This window comes from Heptranchias perlo, chromosome 13 (genome assembly GCF_035084215.1).
Source record: "Heptranchias perlo isolate sHepPer1 chromosome 13, sHepPer1.hap1, whole genome shotgun sequence".
NCBI lineage: Eukaryota > Metazoa > Chordata > Chondrichthyes > Hexanchiformes > Hexanchidae > Heptranchias > Heptranchias perlo.
The window spans coordinates 49470347-49489691 of record NC_090337.1 but is presented as its reverse complement, the minus strand read 5'-3'; the positions used below and the strand labels follow the sequence as shown (position 1 = coordinate 49489691).

Genomic DNA, 19345 nt, shown 5'->3' with positions numbered 1-19345 from the left:
GTCTTGTTCAATCATAAAGATGCTGTACCAAATGCCATTGTGAATAAGATAGTGAGACTGAGCTGCAGCGATTGTCTGCCAGGTTTTTTCTCATGAAGGAAAATGGGGACCATCAAAATTAATACCCTTCCTAAATTATATTCAATCCATTGCTATTCTCCTATTGGACGAAGGCTTCTTCAGTCCTTCTTGAAGAGGGGATGTCTTTTCTTCCCTATTCTCTTACTGAGTTACCATTTCTCCAGGATCTTACCCAAGTGACCATTCTTCACGTGCAAGTCTAAGCATTGAGTGTTAGCATGCCAGTAGATAGATGGAGAGGGGAAGGCTCATCATAGCTGAGCCCAATTTTATCCTCACCCAACAGCAAAACAGACACAAACTTTCCACCAGGAGTCATGTGAATGAGACACTGGCTGATTTTTTTTTTACCCCTCTCTAATCCAAGAACACTGAGGCCAACCGTAGAAGTTTTCAGGCATCCACAGAAGTGTCAAAGCAAGTGAACAATTACCTTCAGGGGCAGCGTTAGTTTGTGCAACTCGTGCAATTGCAGAGTCAGGAGCACCGAGCAGATTCAGTCCCCAAACCAAACCTTTGCATGGAGCCCCTGCAAGGGCAATCGCTGGCCCAGATCCCCTTTGCACACATGCCCTCTCTTTGTTCCAGGAAGGTGTGCCAGGTAGTATTCGGGGCCTCCCCCTCCCTTAGGGGTACAAGATGAGGACAACATGTCTGGTCATTCCGCACTACATGTGATCAGTACCCATGTTAGTGTATATCCTGTATCACACAATCCTTTGTTAGGCTGTCCACTACCCAATACTGGGCCAAGGAATGCAGTCATGTTCCTTTCATCGGTTCTCCTTGCATACTCAGCACTGTCATGCTATGACTGGATTTGTTTTCCCAATTTAGACCTTGGCTTGGACCACACTATAGACCGCACTATGTCCCACCTTATTACAGTTAGAGCACCAGAGATCTCTAAGATCAGCTCTTGGGGATATTGTTTGGCGCAACCTCCCACAGTGGACTCATGCCACTTGCTGGGTCTCCCCCTAGTTGATTGGTGGGAGGAATTAGACTGTCCATTCCTTTGATGGGTCCCTGACATTCATGAGGTCATAAATGGATCTAGCTCATTCAGCCAACTAATTCAGCACTCTGCACTCCTGATTAAGCAACCATATCCTTAGATCATCTGGTATCAATTTCGTATCAGCTGACACAGACCCACTAAATGTTACATTCTCCCCATCTAGCCACACTTTTCAAGTATCCCCTAACTCTATGACTAAGTTTTTGTAACTACCACCACAGCTTAATGCAGTTTCTTAAATTTTTGGCTGTATGCTTCAAGCATTAAGTCAGAAGCAGCAAGAATAGCACGTTTTACAATTTCATTGACTGCAGTATCCATTGGATCTACATGGGAAAAGGCAATGAGTGCTTCACTGATAAAGGATGGTATGAGTCTCTTGGTCCAAACTCCTTTGCTCCATTAATGATGGTTTCCTAAGAATTCAAAAGCTCTTGCATATCCATCGAGGTCATCAGCTTTATTAAAATTTGGTATCATACTGGATTTCATAAAATTATTCCGTACAGATTGATGCACTAGATAAATTGTACCCTCATTTACTGGACGTACTGTTGATATGCCAGTTCAAGAGCATGCCTCTGCCTCATGTTTACATAGAGTCTGTATGATTCATCGCTGTTTCTCCTGTTCCTTTGCCTCAAATCTGTGCCGTTCCTTCTCCTCCTCGCATTGTTCCTCCACAGCCTCCAGTTTCAATACCTCTAGCTGGTATGCTCATTTCTTTCCTTTTTTTCAGCAGCCAAACTGGCTAACTCTAGTTCCCTGTCTACATCTTTCTGAGCCCTTGTAGGCATTTCTAACTGCTACTGTTCAACTTACTTTGAAGTTAAAATATTTTAATGGCTTGTCGGTCTGTAATATTCTATCTCATCTTATTCTGCCATATTGTTACATTTTTGGGTTATTGCTACAGATATCATTCTCAGGTTCAGCACTTCAGACCAATCCCATAGGTGAGTTTTTGCTCGTGATTACCCAGAGTGTGCCTGCCCAATATCTGGGCAATTTCTAACAATCCCAGTGATTGAACAGAAAACCCTTGATTAGGTTATAGCCCCAAAACTCTCTGTCATATTTCATTATCTAGTTCCACAATGTGAAACAAATATAGCAATCCTGTAACATCAACCTCTAAAACTGAAGCTATACAGTGGCACAAATTTCCTTACAGGTTCAGAAGATCTTGCACGCTTCTGTAAAAAGTAGTGTCTTTTTAATCCAATAGCTATTAGAAATAATTACTAATGCTAATTAACTACCTGTTACTATAGCAACACATTCCTTCATTTACATTAATCATTCAACCAATTAGTTGAGGTGTAAATGAGCAAACAGGAAATCTTTGCACATGTAATAAATGTTCAATCAATTTGCATCTAAAAAAGGCTAATACACAATTTGTAAAATCTAATCTGCTAATTTTAATAAGACTAGGAATGAATACCAAAAATCTAATTATGGCTGCAGTTTGCTTTGCACCCTGTCACTCCTTTGGCTGCAGGCTTAAGTCTTATCTGTTTTTAAATCCCCTTAGCACAAGGGTACTGGTGTTATAGAATATCCAGCTGAATATTCCCAATAAATGAAGAAGAATAGGAACATGTGACTGTCCTCCAACAAATATCAAATGTATATATTTATACAAACAATATAATTTTATGCAAGGTCCTAGTAAATTAAAGGAAGGTGGGTTTTCTAATGGTGTTCCAATGTACTAATCGGAAGATGCATCTTTCAGCATCACACATTAGTACCCTCATCACTATACAGGCCATTTAAAAATTATAGTAACTACCTATCTAAAATTGGTTAATACAATGGAAAAAAAACAAATTGATCAACCCTCCACCTGAATATCAAAATATCAAAAATGTTAGCAATCTTACACATTAGCTGATTGTTTCTAACAGATATACACACAAATTACTGGAGCTACAAAATATTTTAATACTGCTTAGTGGAAATTTGATCTACAATCTTTATGAGAGTCAATACAGTCCCACTCCTTCTGAATGCTAGTCTTTATTGCTCACACCACAACGGGGTTCAAATGCACAAGAAGATGAATGATTCTTTGAATTCAACTAACAATGCGCTGGTTACCGTTAACAGAAAATGGATAACGGCAATGATTTTTCTCAATAATATTTTATCCCATTAAAAACCGCGAGAAAACTTTTCCTGGTAGCTCACTGGTAAATGCCCCATCTGGTGCAGTGCTCAGTCAGGTACAGCAGAAAGGTTTGATTCCAGCTCTGTGGTGAAGTTAACTGATCTCAATGGGGATGGCATTAAGGGTGTTACAATCAACCTAAATACAATTAAATTATGAAATAAAAACAGAAAATGTTGGAAACACTCAGCAGGTCAGGCAGCATCTGTGGAGAGAGAAACAGAGTTAACGTTTCAGGTTGATGACCTTTCATCAGAACTGGAAGCTATCAAAGATGAATTGCTTTTAACCAGGGGAAAGGGGGTCAAGGAAAGAACAAAAGTGAAAGGTCTGTGATGGGGTGGAGGGCAGGAGTGATTAAATTACAAAAAGGATGATGGCGCAAGGCAAAAGGGGGTGATAATCTAACAAGATGAAAGTTCTGGTGAAAGGTCATCGACCTGAAATATTAACTCTGTTTCTCTCTCAACAGTTGCTGCCTGACCTGCTGAGTATTTCCAGCATTTTCTATTTTTATTTCAAGATTTCCAGCATCCGCAGTATTTGTTTTTGAAACAATTGAATTGAGTGTGGCCACTCACCATACAAGCAGAGTACCAGGTGACAGTACTGGGAGCTGGTCCAACATGGGCCATTGTTATGGTGATTTGTTGCACAACAGGATGTCACATCATATTAGTGACAGGGCTATTTTCATAGTGCAATGTATTTTACAGAAGTGTGGAGTTAGTGGGAATCAAACCACCAAAACTGGAGAAGCTTGATTAGATGATCCACAGCTGCTGCCTGACCTGCTGAGTATTTCCAGCATTTTCTGTTTTTATATTATATAAGCTTGATTAGAATAGGTTATAGGAGGCCTTTGTTTCACATGGTCAATTCTGATCCATATACATTTAATAAAAATGTAACAAATGAAGAGTTGCACCATGGAAGTGAATTCTGTTACACCACAAACCATTGTAACCTTGAAATGGAGTTGAGACCAGGACTTTTCTAAAGGAGTGATCGTAATCATTTTCCAGGGCAGTTTTCTGTCACCGTTCTGTGTTGAACTAAGCTTGGTACAAACTCCATGACCACATTCAATTCTTGCTAACTCGGACCGAAATCAAAACGTCAACCCAAACTTTAACCGCCTTTCCCACCTTACCTTGCCAACAGGCTCCAACAGTTAGCTGCATGTCAATGTGTGACGGGTGGATTGGCCAATCATCTGTCACCAGGTACGGGTCATAAGTCACTCCATCCACGTACAATGTCACCACAGGAAATTCAACATTAACAATGTAATAATGCCATTCCTTGTCACAGATCTGAAGGGGAGAAAGACTCTAGTTTTATTTCATTTCAAAGAGCACAAGTACCTTTGAACACTTTTTTGCATCAATTCCAGAGACCAACAAATAGTTTAATAATCCCATTACTTAAGTTGTGTGTTGGCTCATTCAACATCATCCTTCTTTTCAGTGTTATTACCAGCCTTGGAAAATAAATTATATTAAGACATTATGACACAAAATGTGCATTATTGCTACTACAGGATTTGAATAATTTAATAGCTTGCACATTCTTTCCTGCTCTTGGTAAATGCCAGCAGATAGACTGGAATTTGATTACCATGATAAAAGTCCAATAAGGCAATAGCTGTTTAAATCGTAATCATATTTGAAAGAATTGCTAGTCCTATTTAAAGATAAATTCATTCGCTCTCAAATGGCTTGAATGCACTTGATATTTTAGATTTGCTTTTTAATCTGGAATTCATATTTGCGAGAAATGAGAAAAAAAAAACAAATGGGTCTGCCCAAAGCAGATGTAGTATCCAGAATGTTATCATTATTCAACAGGCCAGAATTGCTTGCCCTCCGAAAATCATTTTTTATTCATTCTGTAAAAGAAAAATAAGCATTTAAATTTCCTTTCTCAGTAATTTATTTTAAAACAAAGCAATTGCTTTTTTTTTATATATATGGGTAGAATACAATTTAAGATAATTACTTCATTTCTCAATCCAGGGGCTTCCTCCGCAAATAAAAACCCAGTGTCGTTATGGTACATAATATCCAGGTGCCAGCTGTGATTCATGACTACATTAACGTTTAGTTTAATACAGTACCATGAATAAGCTCAATGTATCGCCAGTGATTAGCAGCAGTGCTAATTTGCATTGGAAAAGGAATATTAAAGATGGTGATCATGGTAACAAAGTATTGTGATAACAATTATATATTGCAGTCTTCATTTGCCAAATATCATGGACATCATTTCTGAGCCATCACGGAGAACATTCAGCTTTAATTGGTCAGATTTGCATAAGAAAACGGAGGTTGATTGTTTTGTAACATTCCTTATGTCCCAAGCAAATCCAAAGATGGCAGTTGACTTTCCTTTTAATTTGTTGAACAGAATATTTAAATTCATAACACTCATTTACATAAGCAACGGTCAACTGATATTTCTCATGAGAATGCCGCTTCTGTGTGACCAGAATAAGTTCTTACAATCTGGATTTCCACAACTATTTGTGTGTTTTACATGGGTAAAAAAAACAAACACCAGTTGGATCAACTCATGAGTCTGGAAAGCACTTGGGCTCGGTGATTGGGTGAACAGGCAGGCCGAGGAGGACCAGAGGTAGGTAAACCAGCAGGTGGACTAGGAAGCTTTTGGGGCCTGTGGACAGTTGAGCAAGCGGACTGGGAAGCACTCGGGCTAATTAAATGCAATTGGTGGACCAGGAAACACTCGGTAGATAGAAAGAAAGTCAGACATTTTTGTTGCTGCTGACAATCCACTTAAAAACAACTGCCCTCTAACTGAGCTCAGGGTGTGCCTAAGAGGGTTGATCTTCAACTGTTCAGCAATTAAATCTTGTGATCTTAAAAGAGACAGGCCAGATACACACAGCTGCACCTTAGCAGCAGAATAAAACATTGCGTATCACATGGTATAATGCTCCATATAAGGCAGTGCATCCTCTGACATGCACATATCAGCTTTTAAATACCTTTTCATGCCATTTTATAAGTAGTGCTATAAGTGTTCCAAAAACTACTTTAATTGCAGTGTAGGTAGGACATGGTTAAGTTGTTAACAATTGTGTTTATTGGCTGCAGCTTTCTTTCTCTTATCCGCAAAACTGTTTATAATCTAAACAGGTTTATTTGTTGTTTAAAACCAGCAAGACAATAAAATATTAAATGTATCGAGCCTTCTGTACAGGCTTCATTCTACAAGTTAGTCCTTGGCCCAGGCTGGAAAACAAGTGGAACAGTGTGATTCAGGAGGACCCACAGCTGAGTCCAACATTGCCAGAACTGGCAGCTATGGAGCTAGTTGGTAAAAGATGCTGCTGGATGACAGGCAGCTTCCACCCTTGAAAAGCAGTGAGAAGATGAAGAAGGAAGACTTGACTCTGGACAGCATACAGAGCAAAAGGCTTAACAAACAAGAGGAGCACAACTGACACCGATGGCATCGGCTATAGGCAGAACACTTGTTCAATAGCATCCCATCAGGGAGTTTCTGAGAACTCCTGTGGTTTTGCTGTGCACTGGGTCTGACATTATCAGCAACATTACTAACAAGTGGTAGTTATTTATACAGTTGCAATTCTATTTATCTATTAAAAATCCCTCTTTTCTCCTGAAGGTACTAACACTGTTGCTGTGACATGTTCAATGGCAAACAGCAGACCTCTGAAGCCTCACCTATATGCTCATTCTTCATGAATGATATGAGATAGTAACCATGGGGATGCGGCCACCACAACTGAGTCCAATACTATCATCCAATATCCAACAAAAACATTCATTTATCTAGCTCCTTTAACATAGTAAGATGTCCCATTGTGCTTCACAGGAGTGTTATCAAACAAAATTTGACACCGAGCCACATACAGAGATATTGGGCGTCATTTTAGCACCCGCTATCGGGTGCGTTCCTGGCGGGGGGGCTCGGAAAATCGGAGAATCCCAGAGCTGGACCGGAGCCCGCCCCGAACCCACGCACTTCCGGGTTCCCCGCTGACGCGCCGGCGTGCCAGCGTGCGCGCGCAGCCCCCGCTGGTGGGAATCCCGCAGGCAATTAAAGCCAGCGGGATGCCACTTGAGAGTATTTACTTTGGTATTTCAGGTCATTAACAGACCTGATTAAGGGATTATGTGCGGAGGGGTGGGATTTTAGAGCAAACTGGGACTCCCACACTGGGGGAAACACTCCCAGGTCAAATGGACGTGTTGCAGCTGTCAGCCTGTGGCAGCTGCAAAGGTCCATTTGACAGGTGGGGGGGGGGGGGGGAGACCCTCACCCATTGCAGGAGGCCACTCTATCACTTGGGACAAAGTTTGGCCTCCACCAACCTCCTCCTGACAGTCAAAGTCACCAACTTACCCCGGGGTCCGGAGACATGTACCTACCTTGCGAACCCCCTCAGATGTACATCTTGCGGATGGGGGCCGCCGTAGCTGCAGTCATGACCTCCTCGGAGGGCGAACAGCATCACCAGCCTCACCAGCCTCGCCATCCACGCCGTCCACCTCTGACACGTGGAGCTCCACAACACAGTGCTGTGACACATCCACCTGCACAGCAGGAGGGAGGGCTACCGCAGAGAGAGATGTGTCGCAGAGGGCACTACCATCGCCACAGGGTCCACAGACCGAGGCTCAGCTTCCTGGACCTCTCTGAGCAGCAGTGCACACGGAGGCTCAGAGTCACTCGACATGTAGTCGTGGACATCTGCAGCCTCTTTCATGCCGAGCTGCTCCCGGCTGGCCCGAGCAACATCTTCTTACCTGTCGCTGTCAAAGTCACCACTGCCCTCAACAACTTCTCCTCCGCATCCTTCCAGGTTGCAACCGGGGACATCGCCGATGTCTCTCAGTCGTCTGCGCAAAAGAGCCCTGAAAATACACCTACACCCACTCTGCAGTGACACAATGGGTGGCATCAGTTGTGGGTCCTCATAGTGATCCTCAGGAGAGGGCATTATTGCACAAACCAGACAGGATTCGCGAAGACGTGGCAGTTGTGGTGCCAATATAATATGTAATGTGAGTTGCTCAGAAATTCAATATAAGTAACACCCGTGACAAACCCTCAAACACCCTTGTGCATCCCCTTCATGCTCACGACACGTTTGCCTTACGCTGCCTACTGCACATATGTGATGCATGCCCTGTGGCTGCAGCACAGGTAGTGGCAGGTTGAGTGAGGCTGGCCGTGAAAGAGATGCACGAGAGGGTGAGTATGAGATAGAGCCATGAGATTGTATGAGGATTGGGTTGAGTGGTAGTGGCGGGATGAGTACTGGCGAGGTGAGTAGGTGCAGGTAAGATGAGGATGAGGTTTGAGTGGTTATGAGGGGTGATGTGACAGAGTAGTGTTGGCAGTGCTGAAGGAGATGTGGGTTGGGGGCAGTGATGTGGCAGACGGAGTGTAGGGGAAAGAGTAAGTCTACTGAGGTCATTGGAGCGCCTCCTGCACTGTATGCAGGTGGGCGATATGTTGGTTGCGCTGGTGACCTCCTCTGCCACCTCGAGCCAGGCCTTCCTGGTGGCAGAGGCAGGCCGCTTCCTCCCGCCCGCCGGGAGGAAGATCTCTCTCCTCCCCCTCCTCCTCACCCCATGTATTGATACCTGGAGTGAGGCATCATTAAACTGGGAGTAGCCATCCTCCTGGGCTGCTCCATGCTGTAATTTTTTCTATTTGTTGCAGCATCTGTCAGTGGAGGACTGCCCCTTTAAATAGAGCGCCTCCAGCTGACAGATCGTACTGCGCATGCGCAGCCCGCCCGACGCGCAGATCAGCAGTGGGGAACCCGGAGGAGCAGGTAAGTGGATCCAATTAGTGGATTGTCTGCTACAATCGAGCGGGAAGCTGACTAATTTCACCGGGCGCGTTACCCACGCACCCGATAGCCCCCCCGCTGAGAACCCGCAGCCCTGTTAACATCGGGCCCATTAGCACAGAAAGAGGTAAATTTTATTGAGCTTCTTAAAGGAGTATATAGAGGTGGAGAGGTTTTGGGAGGGAATTCCAAGCTTCGGGCCTAAGCAGATGAAGGCACAGCTGCCCATGATGGAGTGATTAAAATCAGGGATGCGCAAGAGGCCAGAATTGGAGGAGCGCAGAGATCTCAGACTCAAGAATTTACCACTAAGGGTCACAGGACAGCTATCAAGATTGGGAAGCCTGGGTAATTCATACTCTCCGTAGCCCGGGGGCATTGAGGCCAGTTGTAACATCTGCACTTCGAGCTTGGCTGAGATCAGGCAACTCACCACAGATCAAGATCAAACCTGATCTGTATGCCTCAGTATACCAAGCAGTGCACTTAGTAAGCTAGAGATTATTTGTTAACATCCAAAATGTGAAGATTATTTCTGCATGGTACAGGTATATAATAGGATAACATAAATGTGCAATAGACCTTCATTTGATATTGCATAGCCTGTTCCTCCATAGCAATCACTCACTCCTTAAGCAAAAAAGAATCTCCTGCCAAATCCAAATAAAAACAAAATACTTTAAATAATTTAATAATCAGAACACTACATGGGAAAGTATTTTGGCATGATGTTTGCTCCACTGACAAGATGGAGTAGGATTCACTTTCCATACCAAGTAATATATTCAACATATGTAGGCAAAATTAGTTATTTTAAATCATTCGGAAAATAATTTGCATTGTGTTTGTAAATTAAGTATGACCTGGCTCATTTCCATGTGGGCTGGGGGAGAGGGATAACAGAAAGGGGAGTTCCTTTGCTTCTTCATTAAGACTAAAGTGAGTGACCATTGCTGATAATTGTTCAATGGGCACTAGCCACAAAAAAACACAAACAATGACATCAGGGTAAGAGACAAGGGGCTCTATTTTAGCACCCGCAATCGGGTGCGTTCCTGGCGGGGGGCTCCGAAAATCGGGGATTCCCGGGGCGGGTCGGGAGCCCGGCTCCAACCCGCCCACTTCCGGGTTCCCCACAGACGCGCCGATGTGCGCGCGCAGCCCCCGCATGTGGGACTCCCGCAGGCAATTAAAGCCGGCGGGGTGCCACTTGAGAGTATTTGCCTTGCTATTTCAGGTCATTATCAGACCTGATTAAGGGAATATTTCAGGAGGGGTGGGATTTTACAAACAACTGGGACTATTTCCCTTACTGGGGGAAACACTCCCAGTTGAAATTCACGTGTTGCAGATATCAGCCTGTGGCAGCTGCAAAGGTCCATTTGACAGGTGGGGGGCGGGGGGAGACCCTCAGTCATTGCAGGAGGCCACTCTGTCACTTTGGACAAAGTTTGGCCTCCACCGCCCTCCTCCTGACAATCAAATTCACCAACTTGCACACTTACCCCGGGGTCCAGAGGCATGTACCTACCTTGCGGACCCCCTCAGATGTACATCTTCCGGATGGGGGCCGCCGTAGCTGCAGTCATGACCTCCTCGGAGGGCAAACAGCATCACCAGCCTCGCCGGCCACGCCATCCACCTCTGACACATGGAGCTCCACAACACAGTGCTGTGACACATCCACCTGCACAGCAGGAGGGAGGGCAACTGCAGAAAGAGATGCGTCGCAGGGGGCACTACCCTCGCCACAGGGTCCACAGACTGAGGCTCAGCTTCCTGGACCTCTCTGAGCAGCAGTGCACATGGAGGCTCAGAGTCACTCGACATGTTGTCCTGGACATCTGCAGCCTCCTTCATGCTGAGCTGTTCCCGGCTGGCCCGAGCACCATCTTCTTACCTGTTGCTGTCAAAGTCTCCACTGCCCTCAACAACGTCTCCTCTGCATCCTTCCAGGGTGCCACTGGGGACATTGCCGATGTCTCTCAGTCGTCTGCACAAAAGAGCCCTGCAAATACACCTACACCCACTCTGCAGTGACACAATGGGTGGCATCAGGTGTGGGTCTTCATTGTGATCCTCAGGAAAGGGCATTATTGCACAAACCAAACAAGATTCGCAAAGACGTGGCAGTCGTGGTGCCAATACAATATGTGATGTGAGTTGGTCAGAAATTAAATATAAGTAAAAACCATGACAAACCCTCAAACACCCTTGTGCATCCCCTTCATGCGCACAACACGTTTGCCTTACGCTTCCTACTGCACATATGTGATGCATGCCCTGTGGCTGCAGCACAGTTAGTGGCAGGTTGAGTGAGGCTGACCGTCAAAGAGACGCATCAGAGGGTGAGTATGAGATAGAGCCATGAGATTGTATGAGGATTGGGTTGAGTGGTAGTGGTGGGATGAGTACTGGCGAGGTGAGTAAGTGCAAGTAAGATGAGGATGAGCTTTGAGTGGGTATGAGGGGTGATGTGACAGAGTAGTGTTGGTAGTGTAGAAGGAGATGTTGGGTGGGAGCGGTGATGTGGCAGACGGAGTGTAGGGGAATGAGTAAGTGTACTCACTGTGGCTGACCTAGTTAGGATATTGCAGCGCCTCCTGCACTGTATGCAGACGGGCGATATGTTGGTGGCGCAGGTGACCTCCTCTGCCACCTCGAGCCAGGCCTTCCTGGTGGCAGAGGCAGGCCGCTTCCTCCCGCCCGCCGGGGGGAAGATCTCTGTCCTCCCCCTCCTCCTCACCCCATCTAATGATACCTGGAGTGAGGCATCATTAAACCTGGGAGCAGCCTTCCCCCTGGGCTGCTCCATGCTGTCATTTTTCCTATTTGTTGCAGCATCAGTCAGTGGAGGACTGCCCCTTTAAATAGAGCTCCTCCAGCTGACAGACCTTACTGCACATGCGCAGTCCGCCCATGCGCAGATCAGCAGTGGGGAACTCGGAAGACCAGGTAAGTGGATCCAATTAGGCTGCAATCGCGGGCGGGGCAGACTGATTTCGCCGGGCGTGTTACCCACGCGCTCAATAGCTCCCCCGCCGCGAACCCGTAGCCCTGGTAACATCGAGCCCAAGAAAGCACCACCAGCATTAAGTGAAAGGAAACAAGACTGGGTTAGCTGTGAACATTTAATATGAATGGTTAATGGCAAGTATCTTAAAGCAACATTAACAGTGCAGCAGGAGGCAATGAGGATGAGTGGAGACCTAGAAAGAGGTGGGCGAAAGGAGCCTGAAAAACTAGGGCATTAAGAGGTAATTGCTGTGCTATTGCAAGATCAAACAGCCTGGGGCAGCCCAACTTCATGCAGTGAATTGGTTCAGAAACAAGGATTACCATTGTGACCAGCTGGTTCTAAACCCCACCCCCTTCCAATTTGTCTGTTAATATGTATACAAAGGAAAAAGCAAATGCTTCAGGAAATTATTTGAATTGTATTTTTTTTGTTGAACTAAAAGATAATCTTAAATTTTACTTGGAAAATAAAGACAAACAGAACTGTGTAAGCATTTATGCATAAATTTTAGATGCTTTGTTTCTGTTTGAAGTTTATATTGTTAATGATTTAATAGAAGGGGGAGTAGTATGCTCTCCCATCTCGGAGACCTAGAAAGTGCTGGGGAATGGTAAAAGAGCAGAGCACTACTAGCACAGGACCGACCATACCTCATTAGGGTGATACTCAATGCTGCTGATTAAAGTGGAATATGCTTTTATATCCCATATCTTTATTCATTAACTTCTTGGAATTTAAGGAAAATGGCCATCGGAGGGAATGGATTCCAAAATCTCTAAATGGTTCCAAAAACAGTAAACTAAATATTTGCAGGAGGAGTTCGACACCTTTTACAACTCCCACGGGGAGCTCCTCTATTTGGGTAGGCCTTGATTTGTTTGCATAGTACTGGATACAAATTTTCCGTATAAAAATAACAATGAATTCCTTTTAGAAAATGATGTTGTCACCAAGAAAAGATTGCCCTTATATACAGCCGGCGCGCACTCGATGGGCCAAATGGCCTCCTGTGCTGTAACCTTTCTATGATTCTATGATAAAGATACGATCCCTGATTATTTCCTCCATTAGTCTGTCACTCAGGGAAACAAACCCTTCTGTTTGCTATTATCTGACATTCAATTTTCTTTTCAGAATGCTGGTTTAATGTCAAAGTGAGACAAGATTCAAACAAGGTGGTACAGTGAGATTTGCCTCAATGTTTAATACGTAACACCCCTGACACTGTTGTGGCTCACAGGACCACAAAGCTGCTGGAAATTACAATGGAAATATTCAAAACAAAGAAAGCCTTTATCTTTACTCTTTCCTTTGGGCATTTGGATGAAAGATTAGTTACTTTTCAAGATATAATTTCTAATGAATAAAGCCTCTCCAAAGAATTAACTATTAACAGTACTCAGCTCTGGTTCAATGGGTAGCACTCTTGCCTCTGAGTCAAAAGATTGTGGGTTCAAGTTTCACTCCAGGGACTTGAGCACAAAATCCAGGCTGATACTACAATGCAGTATTGAGGGAATGCTGCACTGTCAGAGGTGCCGTCTTTCGGATGAGACATTAAACTGAGGCCCCTTCTGCCCTCTCAGGTGAACGTAAAAGATCCCAGGGCACCATTTTGAAGAGCAGGGGAATTCTCTCCGGTGTCCTGGCCAACATTTATCCCTCAACCAACACCACTAACACAGATTATCTGCTCATTATCACATTGCTGTTTGTGGGAGCTTGCTGTGCACAAATTGGCTGCTGCGTTTCCTACATTACAACAGTGACTATACTTCAGAAAAGTACTTAATTGGCTATAAAGCGCTTTGGGGCGTCCTGAGGTCGTAAAAGGTGCTATATAAATGCATGTCTTTTTTCTTTGCTTAAACAGAATGTATCCACTTTGATTTGGAATGTGATTATTAGGAAAGTGTTTCCAGCTTTAAGTGTGACTAAAGAACTACAATAATAGCTTTTTTTGTTGTTTTTTCTTTCTTCCTCTACTGAAGTTATTTAGCTCTTGCTGGGTATGGCTCCATTGATATCTGCAGTCTGCTTGCAAGAGGCCATGCTTCCTGTATGAGCCTAGATATTAAGGGCTACAAACTCCGCCATGTAGCGCCCATTTTGTAGGCGCTACACGGCCTCCTAAGGTCCCAAAATGGCTTCCAGAATGCGCGTGTATGCTTCTAGCATGATGTGCGCCAGACGCCATCTTGGTAAAGGCGTTTGTGCACGCGTAGATAACAAACGTCGGCACCACATAAAGTAAGGAGAATATGCGTTAAACCAGTGTGCAACGCAGATTTAAAGGAACAGATATGATTTTGGAACTCAACGCTCCAGCTAACACACTGTTTTAACCACTCACAGCTGAGCAGGTCATGGACGGCCTGGAGGAGCCCCCACCAGCGAGATTTAAAGGGACCATGCAGGATTTACAGGATAGATGCTGGATTATTGCTTCTGGCTGCTGATGCATTTATACCTGTTTTTGGAGGTCTCCTATACTTGAATACTAGGACGAGGGGTCAAAGCCTAAAAATTAGAGCCAGGACTTGCAGCAGTGAAGTTAGGAAACACTTCCACACGCAAAGGGTGGAAGAAGTTTGGAACCCTCTTCTACAAACTGCAGATGATGCTAGCTTAAATGTTAATTTTAAATCTGAGATTGATAGACTTTTGTTAACCAAAGGTATTAAGGGATAAGGCGGGTATATGGAGTTAGGTCACAGATCAACCATGATCTCACTGAATGGCGGAACAGGCTCGAGGAGCTAAATGCCACTGTCACTTGCTGCCTCCTGTTATGCGCCACCTTCTCCTGCAAGAAAGCAGAATGGTGAATGTCCTGCAGGATGTTTGGGAGATGTGTCTGTCATGGTTGACTAGCTGCCAGTGTGTGTGACCTGTGAGTTGTGGGTGTGTGACTTGCAACAGTGGTAATGTGTGAAGGTGAGAGGAAGCATCTGATTGGAAGAGTTGAGTATTGATTGAAAGAGTTTGTTGGTATGTGGATGATGAGGGGTGTAGTGTGTGGAGCAGTGGATGTGGCTAGTGGTGCAGTTGATAGGAGATGCCACTTGACAGTTGACCTCACTCATCTTGACCACTCGTGTCAAAGCATTGAACTTCTCCCTGCATTGCATCCATGTTCATGATGTTATGTGCCTGGCATTGACTTTGTTTCCTACTGCCTCGGAAGCATATGTTTGAAGGGCCTCTTGCTCCCCTGCGGATATTGGATGCCCCTCCTTCTGTCCATCTCTTGCATGAGGCCTCTAGTGCATCAGCAGAGAACCTTGGTGCATGATTCCTCGCAGGCCCAGTACAAACTCAGGACGGTAGATTGGTGAGGTCTAGCGCACAGATTGGAGGATGTGGGATTTAGTAGTGCGCAACCTTTATTCAATGTTTTAACATAACTCAACAGTTTGTAAACATAGGGGCGTGACTTGCATCTGTGTTTCACGTGTACGATGTCTGATCTCCGTTCAGACTCCATGCGGACCCGTATCTTATATTTTGCAACTAAGAGGTGCAGGCTGCCTTTAAGAGGTGCGAGCCACTGACGTGATATCAGGGCCCCCCTGCTGGTGAGAAGCCATTCAACAGTGCAGTTCAGCCTGGCTGCTCGCTGGAATAAGTTAAATGACCAGGTGCGGGCTAATCGCGCCCCGCGATCCCTGCACCCGGATTCGGGGGTTATCGCATTTAACGCCCCTAAGTGTGGACAGACTCTTTAAACTGTTTAGGGCATCACAACGGAGCCTAATCCTGTCTTACCCAAAGTACACACAGACAGATACCAGCAGAGGTCACTGGATAGTAAGCAAGACAAGGAACCATAGATAATTTCTTCCCTCCTCTTGCCAAGTGGCACTGAGACCAACTATAGCACTATGACTGCTGCCCCAACAGAGCTCGGTTAACAGACCAGGGATCAAACCTGGGACCTTGTGGTTCATATGGTGCAGTACCAATGCCATGCAATGCATTTACCCACTAAACCATTGGAGGACTGTCAATAAAGCTTTCTGTTCGGAGGTTTCAAGGTGAAAATAATAAAGCTGAGCCCGTTAGCTCAACAGTTTGAGCACTTCACTCCCAATCCCAATAACAAATCAGTCATGAAGTCCCAGGGCTGCCATCACTCAAAGACTTTCCTTACTTGGGCAGGTTTTGTAAATTCTCAATGCTTCACCTTTACATTGCAGTGAACTGTTCAATAGGGGAAAGGACTGACATTATCTGATTCATCCACAACGGAATCATCCCCTCTCCCCGTCAATCATTCACACAGCAAGAAAGACATTGTGAATGGGAGAAGTCTGAGGCCTGGACAATTCCTATCTCTGGCAGGAGATGTGCACATGCTGCTGAATAGCTGAAAGAAAAAAAAAGGCTGACCTCTTGTGTTTACCTATAAGAGTTTGTTGCATCATCAATTCCATCATTAATAGAACAATCAGGGAACAGCTCATGAAGTTAGCACAAGTTTCCAAATAGCAACAAATCATTATGGATGCATTTAGACTTCAACAAGTGAACTAAGAGACAATGGCACCCAAGTTCACTTCGGGTTTTGAGTGACCCCGGCTGTTCTTTTTTCAATTTGTGCTCAAGATGTGGGCAATGCTTACAAGGCCATATTTATTCTGCGATGCCCTGGGGAGGTGGCAGTGGCTCTTCATGGTTGTTTATACAACTGAGTATTTTTACAACTCAGAGGGCATTAAGAGTCAACTTTGCAATATTGGACTGGAGCCATGTGTAGGCCAAACCGCATAAGGGTGACACATTACCTTCACTGATGGACAATAGTGAACCAGTTAGGATCTCATGGTCAAATTAGCAGACTTATTAAATTGAATTTCACAACTTGCTATGGTGGGAGTTGACTCATACCTCTGGTGCGCTAATCGAGTGCCATAACCATGACACGACTGAATTCTAAAACCCAATCTTTACTTTTTAGGTTTCAAATCGGTCCAACATTATTAAATCATGATACTTAGAGTGCATGAATACATGACAGTTTGTAAAGTTTACCAACAATAAAAAACATTTTATACATTATCCCTAGGAAGGGCATCCAATTGGAAATTTAATGAAAAAAGAATGGACAAGTACACTTGAGGACATGTGCGAAAAACAGAATGTCCAGTTCAGGTCACAAGGGGGTTTACTGTTACACCTCCGGGTTACGCTATTGTAAAATTAAATATTGGACAGTATGGTCACACTCCTGAATGCATGACACTCAGACCACTTGCAGGAGTGACCAGCACCACTGTATTCGAGACAATATCTAAGGCAGACCTGAAATTTGTCATACATCTTGTTTTGAAATAATTAACTTTAATCTACATGACAAAAATGAGATATCAGTGTCACTACAGTTAAAGCACTTGTTAGTTATTTGGTAATTCTACAATTTTCCAGCACAAACTGAAATGGGGATTAATAAGCCATTTTTATGAGTTAAGTCTTTGTGCATTAGCATTAATTTCAGAATACTTATCTATCTTGAGCTAGTGAGGTAGTTGTGAACAGAAATCCTTCTGAGAGATAGAAACATAAAATTGCTACCTTCCTATATGACACCATTAATTATTGTCTGGTCTGACATTCTTGGGGAAGAAGGGATCAATAGTGTTTGGTCAAATAGCAATATCCTTATTGGATGATACTGAATGGCGAGGGATGTTACATATCTCTCTTTTGTATCAGATCTGATCAGGGTGAAAATGTTTTATTTTATAACTAAATATAATTGCAAACTAGCATCCAGTCCAAGAAAGCCTAGGGAGATGAAGGACACTCTAGTTTACGAATAGTTTCTGTATCACGTGTAGCCTGTGATTATGTGTTGCATGCTTTTCCCTCACTGTCACTGGAAGGGTGTATTCTGAAATGTGACATATGCATCCAACATTAACCTGCACTCCAGAGGCTACTTTGCAGCCAAATACAGATGTGGAATCCATAGATTTTGCTAATCTTCCCAAATTTTTGTTACTTCTGTATGATTCCCTATCTTCCAACTCCTTAACATATGGTCATGGAAATTATTGTTCTCCAAAGAAAGGTATTAATTTGTGCACTTTCTGAACTTTAGTCAAAATGATTGTTTAACTGTGTCCGACTCACAGAATGGTCAATCAGTGAATTATGTTTCCCTCATAAAATGACTATGAAACTCATTTGGCCTACTTATAATGGCCACAAATTTGGCCCATTGAAACAAGATAAAAATACTTACACAATCAAATCCCTGTGCACAGTGATGCTCTGGAATGATTCATCGATAGTTGTCCTCTTCCTTACCACAGAGTGCAAGCAGCACTCAAATATAGCGCATTTAAATATAGCACCTGAAAATGTAGCTACATACATAACAGCAGACAGCCCTCCAGCCAGTAATAACTTTCCCAAGCTCGGGTACGAGTAGATCAGCATCCAAAATGAGCCACATCACCAATTTCTGAAAAGGTCAATGGAACCATTCTGGGATGCATGAGGACTGCCCCTGTAACCCATGTTGTCAGAGAGGTTCCAGCTGCAAGCAGAGATCTGAAATAGCAGATCTCTATGGAAGGAAAAATGACTTAATAAAATCAAAGCTATGACTTTTCTTGTATGGGAAAGCACTTCCCCTAGGCTTTCCTTCTCATTTAATGATCAATGCACATTTATAGAGTTCCTGTGCTTAATAATATGTAAGTTACTCTACTGGTTCCTACTCAGTTAATAGAAAAAGAATCCACAGATTTCTGTTGCCCTAAAAATTAGCAGTGCATTAGTATATGTTAATGTGTGGTTAGGTGTTTAACTGACAATTAACTGTGTTCAATAACAAAGGTTCATTCTTTGGGACGTTAACACCAATAAGCAGAGCCCTCACTCAATCATTTCTGATATCTCAAACAGTAAAATGCAATATTAATGTTGTATGAAAACACTTCACAATTCGAAGTGTGTTTAAATAATTTAACACACTGAAGCTTGAAATGTTACACGCAAACAATGCCCGTTTGGTAAGGAACCAAGAGATTTGCTTAAATTTGAAACTACTTTCCACTTTTCTCAAGATGCTGACTCATGATGGGGTGCAGTTATACAGGTTCCAGCAGTCCTCTGGTATCTTATCAAGTAGCCATTGAGCACAGAATAGGCTGAGTGGCATCCAGAAATTCAACTATAGAAGCA

The 19345-nt window shown here is 43.8% G+C and overlaps 1 protein-coding gene across 3 annotated transcripts in view; it reads right to left on the bottom strand.

Moving 5' to 3' along the window:
• Positions 1-19345, bottom strand: part of clstn2a (calsyntenin 2a) — a 395978-nt gene that overhangs the window by 45446 nt on the left and 331187 nt on the right. For all 3 annotated transcript variants that reach the window (XM_067995446.1, XM_067995448.1, XM_067995447.1), the window contains one exon: positions 4432-4594. In XM_067995446.1, the coding sequence (XP_067851547.1) occupies positions 4432-4594 (163 nt within the window). The remainder of the gene's footprint in view (positions 1-4431; positions 4595-19345) is intronic.